Raw genomic sequence first — 25,257 nt, 5'->3', positions numbered from 1 at the left:
TAAATGGTAAACAGAGAATATCAGTGTCCCTCTGATTACGTATATTATAGATGCATGCAGTGTGGGGTATGATGTCGCCAGTTACATTTATGCGTGAGGATGTTGCTGGGTATTAAATAGGAAAAGCCACATATAAAGTAGTATGATTCTGTTTTTGGGTGTTATACATATAACAGAAAAAAGCCTGTGAGGATAGTTATCTTTCCTAATGTTTTTCTGTAGCTTCTGATTATAATATTGACACCTGTTCTTTACTTTAGAAAATAAGTTGTTACAATTTTTAAAAAATGATAAAGACTCTTGGCACTCTTAGTATTAAAAGGAATTGCTTGGTGATAAATCATCATTATGCAAAGATCATCCCTATTTGAAGTTTGTCTTGATTAAGGAAGTACCCATCTTTTCCTACATTTAGCTCTTAATGCTTTGTTAGAAGTCTTAAATTTTATCAGATGTCCTCTTAATATCTGTTGATAGTGTATTTTTAAAAAATTAAATTCAAGGTTTATATTCATACAAGTCTTTGAATATTCAGCCATTGTGCATTCCTGGACTGAGATATATATATATACACGTATATAGTTGTGAATTCTCTTAATTCTGTGACTGCTCTATGGTTCTTGTCATCTTTGTCAAGGATTTTGCACTTGGTTTCTTTTATGATTGAATCTGTTTCTGGAACAGATTATACACTACAGGAATTAACTTTTTCCTTGAAAGTTTGAAACAGTTCCTCAATAAACCTATATAATCTAAGTCTGGCTAGAGCTAGGATTGGGCAAAGAGGGTGGTGAGGAATAGAATGATTGGGACTGAAAGGAGAGTGAAGAATGTAATCTTCTTTGTCCAAAGTATGTTGCTATCCAGTTCTGTAGGTTAAACATTATCAGCAAATATGATCTGTTGGTGCTTCTCCCCTAATTATTCCAAGCCTCTGTTTTTATTTTTAAAATACTTCATAGTTAGTAACATGTGCATCTGCCACTTAATGTGTATAAAATTGGTTTAGGCATTGTGGCAATGTTTCTTTTTTAGTAGACAATCATTTCAGAGTTGGAGAACATCTAGACACAAAATATCCAGTATTAGATCAGCAGTAGCTGTATCAAAATGTAGCCCGCTCAACACAAAAGGAGGTTGACTAAACAACAGAAACAGATGGAGTTTTAGAATAAATGCTGTTTGTGTGTCTATTAAGAGACACACAAGAGCAATATTAAAAATGTCTTATCTGTAAGAGAAAACTTACTCTTACTCGGTGTTTTCCTTGAGGTAACTGCTGTAATACGCTGCCTTTTTTCTAATAACCGCATAATTTTGGGAGAAGAACTTTTCCAGTTTATATTATGTTGTACAAGTAATAGACTGGAGGGTAATTTTTCCTATTAATAAGTATTGAGTTACACATTTTCAGTGAGAGTTGGAGGTAATGCGTTTCTTAACTTTTTTTGCTTTGTCATATTAGTTACACTTAACAGGTAAAGTTTATATACCTGCATATGACACAGGATTTGTTACCACTACCCAGCCTTTTGACAACTAATCTCTAGAGATTATCTATATCATTCCTTTTTAAATCATGCTGCATGGAGTTTACAGGTTCCAGGATTGTGACTGTGCTAGTTGATCCTTAATCCCACACTACCCCATTGCAATAAGAGCAGCTCCTGTTTTAAGAATTGGGCTTCCATTCATGCGTGCACTTTATTTTAGCGTCTTCTGGCAGACCCAAGCACTATTGTAATTACAGGGACGGTAGTCATGGTATGACAGGCAAGGTCTCTGTGCTCAAGATGTTTCCTCATGGAAGAGACACAATATATATATAAAGTGGACAAGCATGATCATTTCATGCTGTGACTTGTGGTATAAAGAAAGTAGAGATGGCAAGGGGTAGAAGGTGGTCAGGGAAAGGCTTTTTTAGAGTGTGACTTGTGAATTGACACCTGAAGGATGAACCAGCCAACCATGTCAGAAAAGCATTCTGTGGCTTAAAGTTGGGGGAAAATATTAGACAACCATTTTTCTAAAAAGAATCCTCTTTAGTCTTTTGTGTTGTCTTTAAAAATGCATACTTGTAAATTGCTTTTTCATGGTGCACCCAGTACTGTTCAAAAGCATCAAAAAAATACTCAAAAGCAAAAATTAGGTTCTTAATGGTTTATTTTGTGTTCCTTGTACAGAAGAAAAATTCCATTTTTTCCTTAGTTTGGCTTCCGAGGCCCTTGAATAGTCTTTAGTTTAACTTAGCTTTATACCGCTTTTATCTCACGTACAGTAATCTCATGTTCCTGTAAGCTAGTTTTACTCATTGTCCTCAGACCCGTCATCGGTGCTTTCTGACTTCTATGCCACTGCTCATACTGTTTCCCTTGATGGAAGTTTAGCCTTCACTTCATTGTACCCAGTTAGACCTCTTCTTGTGTTAGATGATCTTTGTAGTTTCTCTTTCTCTCTTAATGTAACTGAGTTTAAGTGTGTGAAACATGACGGCATGGCAAATACTTGCAGATTCCTTTGCATCCATTTTTCGCCCATTCTTAAATTGAGGAGTACCAAGAGGCTTCCAAAGTTGAAATTAGCTACTTCTTGCTCAGTTGATTAGAGTCAGAAGGTAAAATTACTTGGAGAGACCTGCAGACATGCCAGGACCTGCCTCTGTTTTCTCTGTGTTTCCTGTACTGTGTGTCTGAAGGCGTCAGTTTGAGAAAGGATAATACTCGGTTTTTCAATTACATTGTTTGCTGTTCACCCTTTCAGAATCTTATTATAATTTCATAACTTTCTCAAAAACTGCTTTTATTTTTTACACTAACGTATATTCTTTTTCTCTTAAAGGGATGCTTTCCTTCCTTAGACTAGCCACTCAACTAATTTAAAAACAAAACAGGGAGCGATGTCAGATGTAGTCTAATCACACTGCTTAAAAATAGCTATTAAGGAGAGAGGTGTGCTATGATAGGGGGCTTGTTTTAGATTGAGGGGTCAGGGAAGGCTTTTCTAAGGAGTTGCATTTAAGCTGGAAGGATGGCCAAGAAATGGGCAGGCAAAGAGTGGGAGATACAAGTAAGGAGATAGAAGGATCCACGGTAGGAAAAAACTGGGCATGTACTCAAAGAACTGAGAGAGACCGGTATAGCTAAAGTGTAGTGAGCAAGGTGGTGGTGGTGAGTGCTGCAGGATAAGGCTGGAAAGGTAAGTGGGGCCAGAGGAGTTTGAATGACTTCCCTCTACTCATGAAATTCAAAACACATCTCATGATCTGACATACACATTTAAAAGGTTACTTTGACTAATCTGTAGAGAGTGTTTTGAAAATGGAGATGAGAATGACAGTGGGAGAGCAGTTAGAATATTAGGGTGAACCCAGTAAATTTCTGCAGGAGTCAGTAAGAATGAGGAGAGCCTTACTCCAGGATTCATTCTACATTGCTCTGTAATGCTATTTGATCTGTGTGGTACTGAATCAAGTGTCTGAGATCACTGAAGAGTCAAGAGTCATGTTGACAATTCAAAGCAAATAGAAGTATAAGGCACCGAATCTTGAGGGTTTAGGCAATTACCCTGTTTCCTCGAAAATAAGACCTAGCTGGACAATCAGCTCTAATGCGTCTTTAGGAGCAAAAATTAATATAAGACCGGGTCTTGCCGGACAATCAGCTTTAATGCGTCTTTTGGAGCAAAAATTAATATAAGACCGGGTATTATATTATAAATTATATAAGACCTGGTCTTATATTAATTTTTGCTCCAAAAGACGCATTAGAGCTGATTGTCCGGCTAGGTCTTATTTTCAGAGAAAAATGGTAAAAGGCTCTAGGCTTTTATTGTTACTTTCTTTTTTTTTCATTAAACATTCTTTTTTTTTTTAATTAAATTTATTGAGGTGACAATTGTTAGTAAAATTACATAGATTTCAGGTGTACAATTCTGTATTACATCATCTATAAATCCCATTGTGTGTTCATCACCCAGAGTCAGTTCTCCTTCCATCACCATATATTCGATCCCCCTTACCCTCATCTCCCACCCCCTACCCCCCACCCCCCTTACCCTCTGGCAACCACCAAACCATTGTCTGTGTCTATGAATATTGTTACTTTCTTAATAAAGCCTTCACCAAGAGCTAATAGGAGGAAGGATAAAAATCTTAGTCTAAAATCTTCTCTAAACTTTAATGAAAAGTCAGGTGAAAGATCAAAAGAGGTTAGTAACATTCATAAGTGTATAGCATTTCAGCTCAGTTGTCATCTTTGCAGTCACACACCGTCAGACCCATACCTGATTTGACAGAGGTAACCGTACAAGTTAGATGACCTCATTTTTATTTAGTAAGGTGGAGGCAAAATACGTACTAAAACCCAGACTGCCTGATTGGGTGCTCTTTTTACTAAATCAGTGTCTCAACTTTTAGACTGAACCTTCCTGCCCTTTAAATATATTTTAATTTGTTATTTTAAAAAATTGAGATATAATTCACATACTACGCAATTATTTCCCCTCCCCCAATAAACCTCATACCCATTGGCATCATCACTCCCCATTTTCTTCCTCTCCCTGTCCACCCCCCAATAGCTGATCTACTTTCTGTCTTGATAGATTTTCGTGTTGTGGGCATTTCATATAAATGGACTATGATATGTGGTCTTTAGTGACTGCTGCCCTTTTTGGTAACAGTTTTAATGATGTGTAATTAGCGTACCATACAGTTCACACATCTAAAGTATGCATTTCAGTGGATTTTAATATTTTCAAGCACCCAAAAAAGAACCCCTATCACCCTCCTCAGTCCTGCTCCCCACTTTTGTCCTCAGCCCTAGGCAACCATTAATCTCCTTTCTATCTCTATAGATACTCCTATTATGGATGTTTCATATAAGTGTGTTCCTGTAATATGTAGTCTTGTGACTGGCTTATTTCACTTAGCATAATATTTTCAAGGTTCATGGATGTTATAGCATGTAGCAATACTTTTTTGTTGTTGCTGATAATGTTCCATTGTATAGATATACCATGTTTTATTTATTTGTTAATCAGTGGGTGGACATTTGGTTTGTTTCCATCTTTTGGCTGTTATGGATAATGTGCTATGAACATTTGTGGACATGTTTTCGTTTTTCGTAGACATAATGTCTAGAAGTAGAATTGCTGGGTCATATGATAATTCTATGTTTAACCTTTTCATGAATGGCCAAACTTTTTTAAAGCAGCTGAGCATTTTTCATTGACAACAGCAATTTCTCTGCATTCTCATCAGTAGTTTGTCACAGACTGTCTTTTTTGACTGTAGCTATCCTAATGAGTGCAAAGTGGTATCTCATTGCAGGTTGGATTTACATTTCCCTAATGACTAATGTTGAGCATCTTTTCATGTGCTTTTTGCCCATTTGTATGTCTTCTTTGGAGAAATATTTGTTGATCTTTTGCTTATTTTAAAAATGGATTATTTTTTTTATTATTGTAAGAGTTTCTACTAGTAGAACTAGATTAAAGTTCTTTCCATGTGATTTGAAAATGTTTTCCCATTCTGTGGATTGTCTTCTCTTTTGATGTCCTTTGAAGCACAAAAGTTTTTAATTTTGACAAAATCTAATTTAGCAATTTTTTTTCCTTGTTTCACTTGCTCTTTTGGTAATAATTTATGTCTATTTTCTTGTAAGAGTTTTATAGTTTTAGCTCTTATATTTAGGTCTATTATTGATTTCGAATTAGTTTTTGTGTATGGTGTGGGGAAGGGGTCTAAATCACCTTCATTCTTGTGCATGTACATGTTAAATATTTTGTAAAATCCCCATTTCTAGCCTGTAGATAAAGATAAATAATATATGCTACCTACATGTGTAAGAGTAGGGAAGACACGGGTAGTTCCAAAGGAAATGATACAATAAACTAATTTTTCACAAGGAAGTTTGTATCACTGCTAAAACTATTTAGCATATTAATTTAAGATAAACATACAGGGTATCAGTACTGTTTTTAAAACAAGCTTTATTAATGAAATACAGTGAGAGTTGCATCTTTCATTTATTTTTGTTAGTTTGATAATTTTTGGCCCTATCTGTTAACAAAGGACTTAATAGCATTTGTTTGCAATAGATACAAGTACAGCTGTATCTATGGCATTATTGATGAGATTTTTCCAAGTGGTAAACATCTTGGTAAAAATTCAAAACAAAACTAAGTACTCTCTACAGTACAATTTGCATTGCAGTTACATTCCTTGAAAACTCAGCGTATTAAGCAGAGCTAGGTTCTAGGCTCAGCTAATTATAAGCTAATTTTTCAGACATGGGACAGTTCTTTGAGAAATGTCCTACGCGTAGTAAGCATCCCTGGCCCCCTTTGAGTAAATGTCACTGGGCTCTTTCATCTAGAGCAGTGCTGTCCCATGAACTGTATGTGCAATTACAATTTTCTGGTAGCTAACATCTGGAATTAATTTTAACGTAAACTGTTTAACCAAATAATATGAAAAATAGTTTAACATGTCATCAATATAAAAATACTCATGTGCTATTTTACATTCTTTTTGTACCAAGTCTTTGAATCCAGTGTGTATTTTGCACATATAGCAAATCTCCATTTAGAGTAGCCACATTTCAAGGGCTCAATAGCTGTATATGCCTAATGGATATCATTTGCATAGCGCAGATCTAGAGGGAGTAACTCAACTCGAGGGGACTTTTGAATGAAAGCCAATTGTTGACCCATCATCTTATTCATCTCCCCCCCCCCCCCCCCCCCGTGACAGGCTGGTTACCACAACTTTTATTTTTTACCACCATAAGCTCATATACAATTGGTAAATTGGGAAATGACATCAAGCTCCACCTTCTCCTCTGTCAATTTAAAGTGTAGTCTCAGTGCTGAGGAGTTCACTTCCCTGTTCTCAGCCGCAGCAAGCTGTGTTTCTATCTTAATGAGTTTTTACATTTTTAATGTCCCCTGAAGCAATCTACAGCCATGCTGAGCTGCTTGCTTCTGCTATTCAAGTCTTTGTTAGTGTTCCGGTTATAAAAAGTTGCATAATACTGAGTTACTCGTTTGTTTCTACTCTATTTTTCCCATAAGACTTTGTTCTTAGTGTGCAGTTTTGCAGAATTCAGTGTTTTTCAAGAAAATATTTGTCATGTCATGGCAGAAATACCCACTATAGATACCTGGTTTTCTTCATGAAATCCCCTTATTTTTAAAGGTTTGTTGTCTCTGGTTTTGGGGTACTGAGAGGAGGACCAAAGACAATGGAAGGCAGTACGATATTTAGAATGAAATGTGGCCTAGATACTTACCACACCAAACCATCATGAGAATGCTCATTAAAAATTCAGGTCTTGGGAGTTCCATCTCATGTACTGTAAATCAGAATCTCTGAGATTTAACCTTGAAATCTGTTTTTTTTAATATACTGAAGTTTGAGAGTCACTACTGAATCTTATTCAGTCATACCTGTTACCTGCTTTTATTAGTTTGGAAAGCATTTGGGGTCCTTGAAATCTTTCATTTAGTATGATATTAGGTATACCTTACCTGTTTCTTCATTGTCATGTTCTGAATAAAGACATAATGCCATAATATTTTGCCACTAGTAGAGTGAAAACTGTTTCACCTTTTGAAAAGCTGGTTGCAGTTCCCAGCCTTGTTTGTTCATGTAGAATTGTATATACAGTTCCTGGTTTCCTGCTTATATCTGAATTCCTTTTTCTAAATGGGAGGGCAATCTGATTGCTTTAGTGCCCCCTTTTCTTGCTGAGTCAGTATGTTTTGCTGCATTTTTTGTTCTGTTTTTCAGAGTACTCTCCTAGGGCTCTGTCTTACTCAGAGTGTAGGTTATATTCTTTTTACCCTTAAGATCCAGCTTCTGAAGTTTTAGAGGATGCCAAATAAGGATTATTTATTCTGCCTTTTAAATATTGAAGGTTCTGTCAGGGACAAGGTCATAGTATCCCTTTCTTGGAAGCCTTTAAGACTTGCTTCATCAATCCTAACTTTAATTTCTTAACGTTGGTTTGAATGTATATTATTTAAAACCAATTTTATCTCACTTCTGCAAATGCTACTTTTCTCAAGGAGGTAGTTTCGTTTTCTTTAAAATAGTAAGCATTTTTCTTGGTAATGGACACAGAGCATAAAGAGTACTGGACCATATAAACAACTTTTGCTTCCTTTACTTTGTTGGGCCAACTAGCATCCATGAGACTATCTCACCAGCATATATGTTATCTTCCTTTGTGCATTTGACTATTCATTGGATTTAGTATTAAAATTCTGAGTTCAAATTTTATGTATGGCTCTACTTTTTGGGTGTTAACCTTCCACAAGTCACTTATTCTTTGTGTCAGTATTAGGTTCTACATTATACTAATAATGAAAAAACAATTTGTGTTCTTATCCCGAAACACTCAAATTCATCGTGGGATAAGATACAAAAAATCATGTGAGTTTTTAAGATAAAGTAGGAGATTTCAAAGAAATTGTGTTGTGGCATTTTCTCTAGGTATGGCTCTGGAAAATCATAACTGCCATCCGCATTACTCTGCCACTGGGGAGGGTGAGCATAATCACTTTGCTTTTATGCTTGTGTGTTACTTCTGTTTGGAAAGAACTAAGTGGAGAAATTAAAAGGCTCAAATGAAATACTCCCAAAAAATGCTCTGGTAAAGAATGTAAATTGTAGCTTTTATTATAGAAAGTTAGCTTTGCTTTAGCTTATTGTATTTATGTTATTCTGGGGCAAATCTGCCTTTCCTTTACTTCTTAAGCATATTCTCCTGGCTGGATCTCACCTGTGTTACCATAACACAGGTTGTGTAAAACTTCTTTTACTTAGTTTTGAATTCTGTTTAAGAAGGTCACTTTATTCTTACACTTTTACAAAAAATATCTGTATCTTAATCTTGCTCCTCGCTTTTTAAAGTTTCATTTGTTAGTTTTGCTATATGGTCTAGATAAATCGAATTCGTACAACATGGAATCTAGTCCCTGTTCATAAAGCTCCTGTCTCTGAGAATGACTTCATTCTAAACAGCTGATGTAGTTTTCTCTTGACTCTAAAGTCTAAGGCTAATGTGCCTTGATGCTTTTGGTTTTTAATTATGTTATACCCTCTGAAAACACATACTAGACCTAAATGCTATCTAATACGACAGCCTGAACGTCTGTCAGGCTGGTGGAATACCATGTCTTCAGAGGTAAGAGCTTAGTTAGTTGGGTGCTTGTCAATTTTTGAATTTTCATTGATACTAAGAATAACTAAAATGGAAGGAATTCCTGAATCTTAACTTCATGAGAGTTCCATAGACCTCATTTCTAGCATACCTTACGTTTATCGAATATTCTGCCTTTCGTGCCTTTTAACAAATCTTTATAATGTGGCACTTTGTTTTATGGGTTTAAGCCATTTCATAGACCATTTTGCACAAGAATGTATGTAAATAGATGTCAGGACATCTAACCCAGACTTCTTAATGTATTACTCTGGGGTTCATTTCAGTCAATAAGATTGGCCTTTTCGCCATTATTGCTGATGTTTATGGAAATTTTCATGGAAATCTCAGTTCCACTAGTAGTGTATGTGGCTTTCTATTAGTCTGTATTACCACTTCTGTTTGTGTTCAGCTATAAACCTGTGATTTTTAAAAAATTTTATGAATTACATCTGAAAAGTACAAATTTTGGCATAGGTCTAAGATTTCCTTTAAAACTTGGAGTATTAATTTTTCTTTGTAACTGAGTGTGTTGAGGTCCTCCGACCATCCCCAGGTTTGGTGATTCTCTAAGAGAACTCACAGGACCCAATATGTAGTCATTATCACAGTTATGACTTATTACAGTGAAAGGAGGCAAAGCATAACCAAAGGGAAAAGGCAAATGGGGCAGAGTCTGGAGGAAACCTGGTGCAAGCCTCCAAGGATCTTCTCTCTGGAGAGTCACATGAGACACGCTTCATTACTCCAGACTTGAATTGTGAGAACAGTTGTTGTGTTGTGTACAAAAATGTTGTGTAACAAGGAAGCTTCTTAGAAATTTAGTATCCATGGTTTTTATTAGATTTGGCTTATTATGTAGGCACTCTCCCTAGCACCTACCAAAAGTCTGAATTCTCAGTAGGAAAGCACGTGTTCAGCATAAATCATATTACAGTACATGCACAAGCAACTTAAGCATAGTGAACAACTCTTACCTGTTATTGTTGTGGGAACTCTCCTAAAATCTAGGTTCCCTCAAGCCAGCCAAGGGCCAGCTGCTCACGCAGGCCTTTCTAAGGATAGCAGTCTTAAGCCTGCTGTGTTAACTTTTCTGCCCATTGATCTTATTCTTAACTGATTTCTTCTTGATTGTGTTCATTCTTACAATGTTTATTGAGTTTGTTACCTACTCTATTAAAATAGTTCAGGGTTTTACATAAGTATATACTATAAAGTGAGATAAAATTAAAAACAAGTAGATGAAGAAAACATCAGGCATCTTAATCTGCAGCTCTGTTAGGAAATTTCCACTGTTATACCTACATTTTACTCAGTACTTAAGTAACCCTCTTTTGTATTTTGTCACATCACTAGCTTTATTGGGTCTTTGAGTCTGCTTCTAGCTGGTCTCTCTCTGGGGTTAAATTTTAGCTATTTCCTGTTTTCTTGCCTTACTCTTATTTCGTTCTGAGCTTGTGGTGCATGCTTATTATATGCAAGGCAAAGTTAGAGTCCCTTACCTTTCACATCTAATAGAAGAGACTTCAGATGCACTACTGAACTCCCAGTTCTACATAAATCTGCCGACCATTTCCACTTGGATATCGTCAGTCATCTGTGTGTCCCAGTTCACCTTTTTTTATCTACCAGGGGTGCCAAAAAAATGTGTACACATGTGACTTGTATTTATCTTTTGTTATTGGTATATATTGAGTATTACAATTTTAATAGTTTTTTTCCTTTCTTAAAGTGTGTATACATTTTTTTGGCACCCTTTGTATTTAGTTTTTCTTGTTGATTGAAATAGTTAACTGAGTTTTTACTTATTCCTACTCATAGCAACTCTGGTTCTGATGGCTAAAGAACCTCAGATTATAAAACTTCTGTAGTTACTTAAAGTAGTTTAACATGAGCTGCTCTTTCCATAATATATAAACTTCCTATACTACATATTTATTGAGTACCTACTGTGTATTATACACTATTAGTCCCTGTCCTCAAGGGCATGAAAATAATTCTTTGACCACTGGACCATTTAAATTGCTCTTCCCACTTCCAGTTTTTGTTCACTATAGTGTAGTCTTCATACCATTGCCAGCTCAGTTTTTTTTTAAAAAACAGTTGAATTATGTTACTTGATGTTGAAAAATAATGTGGAATGAGTTGAAATACTAACTGCAATTTTTGAGGTGAAACATTTTCTGTCATTAATCAGTGTTTTTGCAAGTCTGGTGTTTTAAACCTTGGCTTTTCTTAAGACAATAAAAATTATCCTGCCTGATGATTTCCGTGATGTTTAGATTATTCATAAAACTATGAGTTACATTTATGCATTTTTTTAGTAGGTTCTGTTATTAGAAAGCTTGATGACATTTTTATCATCTTAAAAGCAAGTACTTTCCTGAGACTTAACTTTTTGAAAACTTTATACTGTTTTAGTTGAAAAATTTGTGAAACTATTTAAGAAACTGAAAAATAATTGCAAAAACATACTGGATAATTGTGACTATTCTGTATCAGTTGAGTTTTTGTGCCCTTTCCTCTATGTATATTGTGTTTCTGTTTATCCTTAATAAAACTTTTAGTAAAAAACCCTACAAGTTGCTAGAAATGATACAGATGAGGTTTTCCTCATCTGATTATAAATAACATTATTCCATAGGATATTAGCCATGTAGCATATGTGTTCATTAAGCCACATCTTTAGTAGGCTCATAAATACTTTATATATTAATAAGAAGTATGAATATGTATATATTCCTAATACTTACGTAAATGATTTAAGGATATGCCATGATATACATATGATATATAAGGTATGGTAGACCAATTTAAACATGAAGCACTTGTAAGTTGTTTTGCTTTTTGTTTTGTTTTTTTGTTTTTAAGGGACCAGTTACTCTCCACAAGAAAATTCACACAACCACAGTGCTCTTCATAGTTCAAATTCACATTCTTCTAATCCAAGCAATAATCCAAGCAAAACTTCAGATGCAGTAAGTATATGAACATGCTCAATTTTGGGTTTTTTTGGAATTTATTGAAAAAACAAAAACAAAAAAGAAAACACCTCACACCAAGTCTTGTTAAATCTAATGTCTTAAAAAATTTTTTTTTAAAAAATCTAAGTTGGCCTTTTCTTGATATGTTTGAACTAATGAGCTAGCCTTACTAGAACTGAGGATAGTCAGAAGACACCGTTTTGGCATTATTTCGTCAGTATTACTATACAGAGCAGAATTTTACCATTGAGTTATCGGAGAGGTAAAGAACCTCAGATTATGAAACTTCTGTAGGTAAAGTAATTTAACATGAGCTACTCTTTCCATAATGCATAAACTTCTTAAATATTTATAGAGTACCTACTGTGTATTATACACTGTTAGACACTAGTCCCTGTTCTCAAGGGCATGAAACCCAATGAGGAATTTTAGGTAGTTCTAAAATGAAGTAACTCAGTTTGAACTTTTTTTAATTCAAGATTCAAATGAAAGTTCTAGTGCATTCATTCAGCAAAAATTTAATAATAAGATTTCAATTTGCCAAGCATCTTCTAGGTTGTAGAGAAATAAAACCAAGAAAATGTGGCACATCTTAAAGGAACTTTGTGACCTGTGGTAGAGCTAGAAAAGTAGACAATTAAAACTGTGCATGTTAAAGTTGCTTTGGGAGCACTCATGGTGGGGCCGGTCTCCCAGCTTGGATGAGGAAGGTATTAAAGCATATGTAGTGCTACCCAACAGATTGAATAGTTGAAGAGAGCTGGAATTTCTGTAGCATACAGAGGAACAGCACCTACAAAGATAGAGAAATGTAAAATAGCATAGTATGTTTGGAGAACTACAGGATTTTGATAATGTGAAAGAATGGGAGGAGCTCAAGGTTACAGAGATAACTGGGGGTCTGATTACAAAGAGTTACATATCTTGCCAAGGAATGAGTTTTATAGAAAGGCAATGGAGAGCTGTTGATATAATTGGTAAAGTAACATCATATTTGCAATTTGAAAAATTAAGTAGCCGTGAGGAAAATACATTATAGGAAAGAAAGAATGAACAGCTAGATAGAAGGCTATGGAAGCGTAGGTTGAATCCATCAGATTTTTGCCTTGGATATTTGGGTAATCATCATACCTTAGGCGGCTTTGAAAGATTCTCAGTTAATTATTTCTTGTCCCTTGTTGAAGCAGTATGGATAGTACATTTCCATAGAAAGTTGAGACATCCATGTTAATATTTTCATAAAAATAAGTTTAGAATAATTTTAAATATTGTGTCAATCAGGGTCCAGTTGGAAAAATAAACAGACTCGCTATTTTTAGTACAATTTAATAATACAGAATTTCATACACAGGATTGGTTAAGCAGATATCGCAGGTATTAAGGACAGAAAGAAACAAAAAGGGACACTGAGGGAACACATATGTAGTGATTGCCTCTTAGGGCTGAGGAACAATAGGAAGAGTTAGGAGTGTCAGAATGGAATAGCTTAGAGGAGGAGGCCTGCAGAGCTGGTGTTAATAACCTCTGAGTGGTGTGATAAAGCTAGGTCTGGTTTGGGGCAGTAGCAAAGAGCTGGAAACTAGAACCAACTGGGGCAAGTAGGCTTTTCCTTTCTCCTGCCTTTCAGTCTTCCTCTAATGCCTACTGTTGGCAGAATTTAACCGGAGGCCAGCTGGCTAAATCGGATGTAATTTGCGTTATTCCAGCCCTAGCATCGCAGAACAGACTATAGAAGGGTGTTTTTGAGGCTGAGACAACAGCTTGATAAAACTTCACAGGTGTTATCATCAAACTACTTGTGATGAGTCATTTTCAGTAAGACATACACTCAGGATTTTAGAATGAAGAGCTTGATTTTTGTCAAAAATAACTCCATTAATTTACAAAGTTACACTAATGCAAAGTTCTGTTTCTCCCTGACAATTCAGATTTGGTATTTGTCTGCTGTTAGGACAGAGGCAGGCCATGTGGACATTATTTTGGTTTAAAAAAACAAAACACCTTATTCACTGAAAACAAATTCCGATTATTTTGATGAACAAGAAATGAATTAACGTAGTGAAATCAGAATAAATAATAGGCATCAGATAAGCTTGAAAGACCAAAACATGAAGGGTGTCAGGGAATTTCATTACGTGAATGGAAACTGAAGATTGTTAGAGAATGGATTAAATGTGTTACCTGTTTTCAGAATCAGGGTTTCCCTTTCTGTAGATTTCAACTATAGGTATAATTAACCTCCCAGTAGTTGTCTTTTTCATTATAATGTACCCAGCAGATATGACACATACATCAGTTACAATCTTACCTTAGAAGTGGGCTTTTGATCATTTCTGAAGGTTACTTGTAAACTGACTTTGTCTTAAAATTACTTCAGTGGAAGTTTTCGAGTAGTAAGTAAAACATAAAATTACCTTTCATCTAATAGTTTCATAATGAAAGAATAAATGAACAGATGAGTATTAGGTAACCGTTATTTTAACCCGAGTTAAAATAAGGAATAATAATAATAGCTTTTTGAAAAATGGTTTTGGGGTTTTTGTCTTTGAGATTTTAAAGTTTTAAATCTGTCTTTGAAAATCACTAACAATATTATTTAGGGTACTAGATAGACTTTTGGTTGTATAGTGATTTATAGTCACTGTTGCAAGTTGAGTTGAAGTCACCTTATTTTTTCAGTATTAGATTAAGATATTTATATGTAGTTCCCTGCCAAGTCCTGTGATAAACATTTTATTGTTTGTTTAACACAAAGCCTACCTAGCCCATGGTAACTATTTAGGAAAAGCTTGTTGAATGTCTCCTCCTTCCTAAATCATGATAGGGCTTATAGGAATCATATAGACTGTTTAGATAAGTTATGCATACTTGTTTGTTGGGTTTTTTTTTAAGAGATCTCTGAATCTCAGAAATAATGTTTTCATTCTCATTTAAAGACATTATAATTGGAATCTTCACTTTTAAGTATGCTTCACCAATTTTGATTTGCTGGAAAGCACTTTAAATTCAATCCTAGATGACTTTCCATTTATGTTCCAACTCCTCTTATCAGTTAAATATCTTCTGCATATGTTGGAGCTTTTAAATTTGAGGCTCCCAGGATCTCTTTTCTGTAATCAATCTTGCCTGAAGATATTCTACTTAATTTAAAAAAAAAAAAGAAATTTATGAGAGAACTCACAGGATTCCGTGAAATGATTTATCACAGTGAATGCCATCTTTGATGTTCTTTAATGAACCATTCTTTATTAACAATTCATAAATTCTAAGATTTTCTTTTTCATAGTTTAACTTAAAGAAGAAGTAGTAGGACTCCATGTTTTGGAGAGAGTAGAAAGGGAAGGTGCCTTTTTTTTTTTAAGAGAAAAGCAGTATTCATAGAAGAGTTCTAAAAGACGTTTTGAACTGGTGGAGGGCAGATAGGTGGCTCAGTAACTGTTCAGTGTTAATCGTAGAGCAGCCATTTTCGTACTTTTAGTCTCAAGACTGCTCTACATTCATGAACATCGAGAGTTTTTTACGTGGACTCTATCAGTATTTACCATATTAAATTAAAACTGATAAATTTGAAAAGTAATTCATTTAAAAATCAATTATAAACCCATTACGTATTAACATGTAATACATTTTTAAGAAAAATGATTATTTCTAAAACAAAAAAATTGACATTGAACATGTCTTTAATGCCTAACTTAGTATAATAGAAGATACCTAGAATTTCATATCTGCTATGCATTCAGTGTTTTGTGATATCAAACCTTTATGCAGTCTCTGGGAAAACACTTTGATAGAATGAGGAGAAAAAAGACAAAACTATCTTAGTTTTATTATGAAAATAGTTTTGATCTTGTGCAGTGATCTCGGAGTCCCTTATGGGTTCCTGGACAGCACTTGCAGAACTGCTACCTTAGGGTATATGTTGGCAATTACATCGAGCCTAATTTAGAAAACTTGTAATGTTTTCAGGCATTTTGTTTGGTTAGTTCTTAATTTTAGATACGTTTTTTAAAATTAAGAAATTTAACACCTGAGGAGCTAATGTATAACATGGTGACAATATTGATAACACTGTATAGTATAATTGAAATTTGTAAGAGAATAGAACTTCAAAGCTTTCAACAACAACAAAAAAAGCAATGTGAGGTGACAGGTGTGTTAATTAATTAGATAGATGGGCAGAATCCTTTCAGTGTATATGTATATCCAAATCATCATTATGTACACTTTAAATATCTTATAGTTTTGTCAATTAGATCTCAGTAAAGCTGGAAAAAAATACCTTGGAACAAAAAAGAAATTAACACCTGTTGCACATTAGCATTTTAAAAATTACTCCATTACTTAAAGTCCTTCCCCCCACACACACACACAATTTTACCTTTTTTTTTAAGCATGAAAGTGGCGTGTTTTAAGAAAGCTGTAAGTTACTGGTATGTGATTGTACTGCTATATCCTATAACACATACTTGTACTAACCTAAGATTTGATAGGCAAAATCACTGCAGTGTCATAGACCCATGTTCTTCAAAGTTCTGGTCTTTGAACTTTTAACTGTCCTGAAGTTGTGCCAGAATATGAATTTACTGGCATTAAATATACTATTTAGCTGATTTTTTATTTTTGTTTTTTTTCTTAAAGCAAGCCTTTTGGCTAGGGAAGCAGTGTGTTGATACATATTCTAATGCAAGCTCCTTATCTCGTCCAGGACAGGCAACAATTCCCCAAACTATCACTTTGAAGAGCACTGATCTAGATCACTCTCATCTTCCCTGGTCTCCTCTGTCCACCTGCCTCAAAATCTTTACTGTTGAACCCAGAAGAAAGGAAAGATAGGCTTCCAAAAGTATAATCTTACTTCATTTAATCTCAAAGCTCTTTTGAAAAAATAGTTAAGAAATTCATCTGAAGTATATTTGGGCTTCTACCAGATTTCCTGGGGCCAGTGCAAGGCCCCACTTTTTGAAATTAGTTCCATGGAAACAGCTTTTCAGATTTGTCTAATTTCATTGTAATTTTACAGTGCCTATAAAATACCCACAAGAGACTATATCTGAGAACTTTCAAAAGACCAGTTTTAGTTTCAGGACAATGAGTGATGCTGCTGATCCTATGTATTATATGAGACAAGATTTAGTTGATACTTGACCCATCTTATGGATTTTGAAGGTGAAACAAATTCATAGCCCTTAATTAGCTTTGTGTTTACATTTAAGTTTTTTTTTTTTTTTTTTTTTTGCTGTTTTTCACTAAGTAACAGTCAATACAGGCAAGTTGTTCTCTTATACTGTATGTGATTACTGTTGTGCCCTAAGAGTTTAGAACTGATGTGCTCTCCTGCCATCAACTCAGTCAGTTGAGAATGAGTTCCCTAACCTCCCCTGCCATGTGACTGGATTTCAGCAACTGAAATTATGATAATGGGGAACTTTGTAATGCCTTTCGAAAGTCAAGATATTGTTAATTTCATGTTTTCTTTCTGTGTCTAATCAACTAGTATTAATCTATTTAATTTTATACTTACAGGGTTTTCCATTATCTTTGAAGGTTTTCATAGACTAAGGTCTCCTAAAGTACATATATAGATAGATAATTAATTACATCCTAACTTAGGCCACCTTCATCTTATAAGTCTTCCAATATGTGTGCTTTGAAAACCATCTACATTCTTTATACTTTATATCAAGTGGTTAAATAGTAATAACATTTTCTAATTTTTAAAAATATTTTTAAGCCTTATGATTCTGCAGATGACTGGTCTGAACATATTAGCTCTTCTGGGAAAAAATACTACTACAATTGTCGAACAGAGGTTTCACAGTGGGAAAAACCAAAAGAGTGGCTTGAAAGGTATTTGCTCTTAATCTAATTCAACAATATTTTTCATTCTTTATTCTATAGGTTACCATCTTAGAACATTAAACATTCTAAGTTTAGGTTTCTTATCGTGATCCTCCTGTGTTTAATTGCAGTGGTTGGCCTATTGTGTTTTCCACTTCTCTTTACTATTTCTCTGTTTACCTTTGGGCCCTATCCACAAGGGCTTTCAGTGTACTTAATTTAAAATTTCATATTAATCTACATTCATGTTATCATCCTTACAATTTGTAATGCATCTTCATTTATAATTCTTGTAGGATATTATTTTTCCTTCGTACATGTAGAATTAATGTTGCAGAGTTTTGGTTGTAGGGTTAATGGCATAAATAATTGGTGTAATATTGCCATCAGTGAGAAACATTTAATATTCTGTTTGCTGCATCCCATCTGCCATGCGAGTTAAATGATTTTATGGCTATGTTCAATTATTTTATTTTCCATATACCATTTTGTTGAACATTTGGCCAGAAGTGTTATATGTGGACTCATTATATCTGGTATAATTTTTACGGGTTTATCTATTTTTTATTTTTAGAGAACAGAGACAAAAAGAAGCAAACAAGATGGCAGTTAATAGCTTCCCAAAAGATAGGGATTACAGAAGGGAGGTGATGCAAGCAACAGCCACTAGTGGGTTTGCCAGTGGAAGTAAGTATTAATTTTCTTCGAAACAATAATGATGTTTGATTCATTCCTGTAGTTCATTTATGTTACAAATATATATATGCATAACCATTTATATATGTAAACTAATATAAATAGAAACATAAGGTTTCCTTTATGTTGGATCTGTTTCCTAACCTCCACCATATTTTCCCTGAAAAGGGAAAAGTATGCGCAGTAGAATAATACAGAGATGTATTCATCGCTGTCCTTAATGGCTCTAATGCAGTTGAGTGGTTAAAAAAATACAACTTCGTGTTGTGGATTGACTTCTTTTTAAAACAGAAACTTTACCCCCCACCCCCAAGTTGTGTACTATTATACTAGACACTGAAATCCCTTCCAAAACTCGCTGGGTTTCAATCTAATAATTGAATCAGAGCTACCTACAGATAGTGACATCAAAGTACCTATTGGTGTTTTGTGTTATCAGTAAAAAACTTGTTTATCCTTATATTTGGAAACTGATTTCAACATGATCAAAGATCTGTGCAACATCTCCATACTGTAAGCATACGTTAAGCATACGTTCTTTTGAGGCCAGATTTTGTCCAAGTGGGACAAGATGAGTAACATACATTTGTTTTTAATTCAAATTATATTTGAATATGATGCTTTTACTAAACGTGTTCTATTTCCAGTGTCTTCCCTTGTCTAGAATAAAATGTAAATGCCACACAGAGTTCTTCGGCCCTTTATCAAATTTTGAAATTTCAGGAATTTTAAAGTGTGTTCTAGGAATCCTTAGACTTAAGTGTTTTAATCTTCCTCCTATAATTCTATACAAAAAAAGTAGGAGATCTATTTGATCTCAGCAAAGAATATCAATTTTTTTGATGGGAAAAATTATTTAAGATTAAACAGTAACAACTTCGCAGGATTGAATGTTTAAAGTATGTTCCTTAGAACATTTCATTTTTTAGTGAAATTGTACTTAAGAATTCTTAGAAAACAAAGTGATTTAAAGTACTGAAGTTATGAAATTAAGAATATTGTATTTTGAGACAGAAGAGTGGGGTGCTAGCTCCATTTCACCTAATACCTAAGTAACTGACTTTTGGCAATTAAAAATGAGATAAAGGTTTTCCTCTCTAGGTGTAAAAAAAAAAAAAAAAAATAGGCACCCAGCTTGTGGGCCTCCTGAACTAATTGTTCAGAGGTGTGGGTGGGTACCGATAAAGAATGGCAAAATGAGTGTAAAAAGAATAACTGTCCACTTATTGGGCTAAGCCTCTCTTAGTGGCTGATGGTTCCCAGAGAGGAAAAAGATCAGCCTAGTATGTCTGCTTTATTCTTTGCAAAATAACCTGTCATTTAAGTCACTCCTTCTCCACTGGGGTAGAGAAAGTAAAGGCAGTAATTGAGATCTGGTAGGAATATTGACAGAAGTGAAAATACTATTTTTGTTTTTTAGTAAGCCATGCTGAAGGAAATAAAATCAGTTGTGTTTTTAAATTGTTTATCTTCATGCTTTATGATTTCAAAAGTAATGCACCCTTGTTATTTAAAAGTAGAAAAAATTTTAATCCCATGCCTAGGGACGTTTGGGGACATATACTTTTTTCTATCTCTTCATATAAATGTACATATTTTCCACCAAAAATGGAATCATATGTTACTGTTTTTAACCTTTTTGTTCAGTAATATTTCAAGGATAGGTTTCTGTGTCAGTTTATAATTGTTTGGTATGTTGACTGCGGGGTATTCCTTTTTTGGATGAGCCCTCATTTATAAATAATCCCCTCTCCGTGGATATTTAGGTGGTTTTTAGCTTTTTCCTGTTGTAAAAACAATGCTTTGATTCCTATCTTTGTTCTTATCTGATTACTTCCTTAGCTAAATTCCTAGAAGTGCAAATGAGTCAAATGAGTCTGGGTTTGTGTTGAAATGTAGTCATGTATCACACTTTTTTGACTTTTAAGTATTGTTTGGGAAAGGACCTTAGCTGTATTGCTGCTGCTGCTGCTTTTGTTTTTATTTTTTTGTTGGTTCACGGAGCTATACTTGGTGTGCTGTAATACTAAGCCGTTTAAGCATTTAACTTAGTCTGTCCAAAAATGTTGGCGGAGTTTTCTCATATATCCAATACATTAGTGTTCATGTAGGGTAAGGCTTAAAGCTTTATAATTCCTAACTGCCAGTAAAAGAAGTGTGTATGTATGTGGGTGTGTGCAGAGGGCATAGGGAGGATTGGGAAGATTTTATATGTCAGGACATAAAGGTAGACACAGGTTTTTAGAGGTTCTTTGGTTGTTTGGGTTTTTTTTGTTTTGATTTTGCAGTATAGTAAATGTTATCCACAACTTGACATTGAAAATTATATGGATAAAATTTTTAATTTGCTATTACTGCTACTAGATTATTGTTATCATCTTTTATATGTGCCTGATAGAGTGATTGCTCTATGGTTAGAGAAACCTTATGTTGGGGTTCCTCGACAGTAACACTAACGGCATTTTGGTCAGTTATTTCTTTGTTGTGGGATGTTGTCCTGTGAGTGTTGTAGGATGCAGAGCACCATACCTGGCCTCTACATACCAGATGCCAGCAGCACACCTCCCCTCTCCTCTGTTGTGACAACCAAAAATTTCTCCACACATTTTCTAAATGTCCTTGTTGTGGGGGATGTGCAGATAGTCACTGCCTGTGTTCTGTAGAGTTGTGAGTAATAGAAAGCTGGTAATAGAAAGCTGGTGCAGGTGTATCTTCCTCAGTTTCTATAACGCTGCTGCCGTGTTTTTTCCCCCAAAGCTTACAAACGTTAGAAGAAGTATGTTTAATTTTCATCTGAATATGTTTACTTCATGAATTTTGACTGTTGTAGTCATACAGAACTAAAAGGAAATTCTTGGTAGGGGAAATAAAAGTTCTGGGTAAGCAAGTCACAGGATTGGTGGGAATTGGGCGTGGTATTGTTATGTCTGTCTTTAAAAGTTTCTATTGTAATAGTACTCTTTTCAGGAAGAAACTCTAGAATAAAAGTTTTTAACTTTTATGTGCATGCAAGTTGATAGTATTATACAATAAATATATGTGTTCTGTGATAGCCCAGTCTATTTGTTCATTTTTGTGATACAATTATATATGTGTAATTCATAACACTAAATTTCATTTAAGTCATTAAGTCAGAAGACTGTTTTGATCTGATTGAAGTTTTTTGGCAGTACCTTTTGTTTTGGTGTAACATGTAGGAGTTGTGCACCGATGACTTGAAAACTGACTTGTAGTTTCAGCGTCCTTCCTTCCTTGTGCTGTCTTGGTCTCTAGACTTGCAGGAACCGTGAAATGGAAAAAAACAGCACAATATTCAACAGGGAGGGCGTCCTTTGGTAATATTACCATTACATAGCATGTGCTTGAATCTTAAGGTGTTTCTCTACTTGGAAACATAAAACATACATTATTTTAATTCTTTAGTTACTGATTATTATAATTTAGGCTAGAGGTTTTTTGTGTTTTTTTTTTTGATAAATACAAATTTTGTTACTGTGATGGTTGAATTTTTCCTCCTTTTGTAGTTTTTGTAGAAGCAAAAGTACTTATTTCTGACTTTAAAATATTTTTGTAGCTTTAAATTGGAAGAGGCTCTATATAATTAATAATAAACAGCAGGATTTTTTTTTTTTTTTTTTTAACTATTCTGCAGATGTAGGGCTTCTTTTTTCAGATAGCATTATCTGTAACTTGATTTTATAACCAATTCTGGTATTTGTTAGCATTATTAAAATATTGATTTACTTAGCTGAATGCACACAGTTCATTATAAATTCAGTCATCTCAAAATGAGGTCATTTAAGCCCTAGCAGAAACTACTTTAGAGCCCATTTAATTAGCTACGTTAGTGTTCAGAAAAATCAGGCTAAATAAAGCTAATATTCCTTTGCAGTTGAACCACTGTGGATAATTCAGTTAATTATTAGAACCTGTGATCTATATTTTAAAAGAATGGACCATTTACTTTTTCAATTTTTAAAATATTTAAATTTTTTTTATTTGAGTAAAATGTTATAACTCCATATATTGATTTTTTTTTTAAATGTTATGTTTGAACAACGGTGTGGTTCTAAAGAATCCCCAAAAAGTAATAGCCCACTTGAAATATAGATTAATATTTATAGTGGAGCTAACTTCGTCCAGCATTTAGATATTTATATGCTAGTAGTAAAACTGCAGACACTAACTGGGCTTGCAGTTTTTTAAAAAGATATAAGTACAGGTATGTTGGTAAATTAGCTGATGTTCAAGACAGGCTTCTAACGTAATCTTTTTTCTTCCCCCTTCCGTCATTCCAACATCTCTTTTTTCGAACTGTGAACTAAAGTGGAAGACAAGCATTCCAGTGATGCCAGTAGTTTGCTCCCACAGAATATTTTGTCTCAAACAAGCAGACACAATGACAGAGACTACAGACTGCCAAGAGCAGAGACTCACAGTAGTTCTACGCCAGTACAGCACCCCATCAAACCAGTGGTTCATCCAACTGCTACCCCAAGCACTGTTCCTTCTAGTCCATTTACGCTACAGTCTGATCACCAGCCAAAGAAATCATTTGATGCTAATGGAGCATCTACTTTATCAAAACTGCCTACACCCACATCTTCTGTCCCTGCACAGAAAACAGAAAGAAAAGGTATGGCATTATTACTAGATGCTGCACGTTGAACTATAGTTTGAGTTTCTGATTATATTACATTATTTCCGTTAGCTTAAATAAGACTCTTATACATTTTTTAAAAGGTTTAGAATGTTACTGAATAGATGTAGGTCTAGAGTTAGCCATATTTAGCTTTTTCTTTTAATTTTTAATTATGAAGCCTCATAACTGTTTTTTGTCTTTGACACTTTGAAATCCAGTACTTATAAGTTAGTAATGATTTCTTTAAATAACTTATCAAAGCCAAATGACTGTCCCTACGTATTTGTATAAAGTAATTTTCAATTTTTGTGATAATTGTCTTGATGGTTTAGTTTAGAAATTGTCTCAATTTTCTATTAAAATTCAGTATGAATAGAGACATTTAAAAAATTTGTCATTTCTACATAGCATGCAATTATTGGTTTCAGTTTGTGAGTTAGAACATTGGGTCATAGGCCACAGGATAAGGAGTCTTAATTTCTGAAGAGTAGAAGTTAAACTTTGCAACCCAAACTGTATTTATCCAACTCAGTGCTAATAACCATAGCATGTTCAGAAAATGTAGAAAAAAATTGTGCCAGCTGCTTCTTGGGAGGTGACATGTAAACAGAAACAGTGATGGGATAAGTATGTTTGCATAGACCACTAACAATCCCAAACTTACACTTTATAGTATGTTTTAAGAAACTTAAGACAATAAGTAAATAAATTATCATGGGTAGACCCATTAGTAGGTTAGCATTAGGAAATGTTGAGGAACTTTTAAGTGTCATGTGGGTTTTAGGAGATGCTGCATGGACATAATGAATCTTTAAGCATTTACTCTATTGTCTGATTCATTATTTCATATTGATTTACTTTGTTGACAGAGGGTTCAGATAATTGCATTTCTTTTGCTTTTAGTTTCCTCTCCTTTTTATACATGTTATTTGAATTTCCCTTGTAGCAGTTGTTAGACATTACTAAGCCATACTTTCATCATATAGTACATAATATCATCAAATGTTAAATTCCCCAAAGCTGCTTTGTATCAAAATTCATATCGACTAAGCCCGTACGTGTGTGTGTGTCCGTGTCCCAAGATTCTCTGGGGCAGGTCTTGCCATACATGGACTGAGGACACATCTGAGCTGGTCTCTACTACCTGCCCCGCACCCCCCCACCCCAAGCCTTATCATTTTGCCTTCTAGAGCTCAGCCGAGGGCCAAGGGCAGGTGTGCAAGCCATATTTACCCTGATGCGGAATTAAATTTACAAAGAATTCTTGAGAGACAAAAACTGAATTAATGCAGTAATTGTTAATATGATAGTACTTTCTAAAGGATGTTACGGTTTTTCAGTTCTTAAATAATTTTATTTTGATTTATTTGGTCAGAAAATTTTATTTTAAAAATCCTTGTCAGTTTTTTAAAAAAACATCCTATTGTCTTTTAAAAGTCTATCTCATTTTACTTCTTGTTGACTTAACACTTTTTAATCTCTTAACTCCTTTTTAAAACTTTTCCTTCCCTGTCTTCTGGGCTACTGCTGCTCTTCAGTTTTCTACTTCTATTATCTTCCTGCCCCTTTAATATCAATAGTGTTTAGTCTATTACTGTGATTTGTTTTGTTTTTTTCCTTGCTCAACATGTCTTATTTTGCTGGGTAGTCATTCTGTGACTACGTTGTGTGCATAAGTGACTTCCAAATCTTTATTTCTAACTCATATATACCTGTATCTGCTTCCTTTCTGTAGGCAGGTGGTATTTGTTACATCTCAGAATACAGTGTGTCCCAAACTTCACCCTTTTCCCACAGTTTATTCTTAGGTTGTCAATAAGTGACAACACTGTGTCGCCCCCCCCCCCGCCCCAACTATTCCTTGTTCTTCAACATTCTTGCCCACCTTTGCCTA

General features: G+C 34.5%; 1 protein-coding gene across 9 annotated transcripts in view; it reads left to right on the top strand.

The window, feature by feature from the left end:
• WAC (WW domain containing adaptor with coiled-coil) overlaps window positions 1-25,257 on the top strand; it is a 79,081-nt gene that overhangs the window by 29,459 nt on the left and 24,365 nt on the right. For 6 of the 9 annotated variants that reach the window (XM_019731533.2, XM_074324745.1, XM_074324746.1 and 3 more), the window contains exons 4-7: window positions 12,075-12,181; window positions 17,919-18,034; window positions 18,600-18,712; window positions 23,049-23,357. In XM_019731533.2, coding sequence (XP_019587092.1) covers window positions 12,075-12,181; window positions 17,919-18,034; window positions 18,600-18,712; window positions 23,049-23,357 — 645 coding nt within the window. The remainder of the gene's footprint in view (window positions 1-12,074; window positions 12,182-17,918; window positions 18,035-18,599; window positions 18,713-23,048; window positions 23,358-25,257) is intronic. The other 3 variants (XM_019731535.2, XM_074324751.1, XM_074324750.1) reach the window with 1 other exon arrangement.

The sequence above is a fragment of the Rhinolophus sinicus genome, linkage group LG02 (genome assembly GCF_036562045.2).
Source record: "Rhinolophus sinicus isolate RSC01 linkage group LG02, ASM3656204v1, whole genome shotgun sequence".
In the NCBI taxonomy this organism is placed as follows: Eukaryota; Metazoa; Chordata; class Mammalia; order Chiroptera; family Rhinolophidae; genus Rhinolophus; species Rhinolophus sinicus.
The sequence above is the reverse complement of the archived record's forward strand: the minus strand, read 5'-3'. Positions and strand labels throughout refer to the sequence as shown.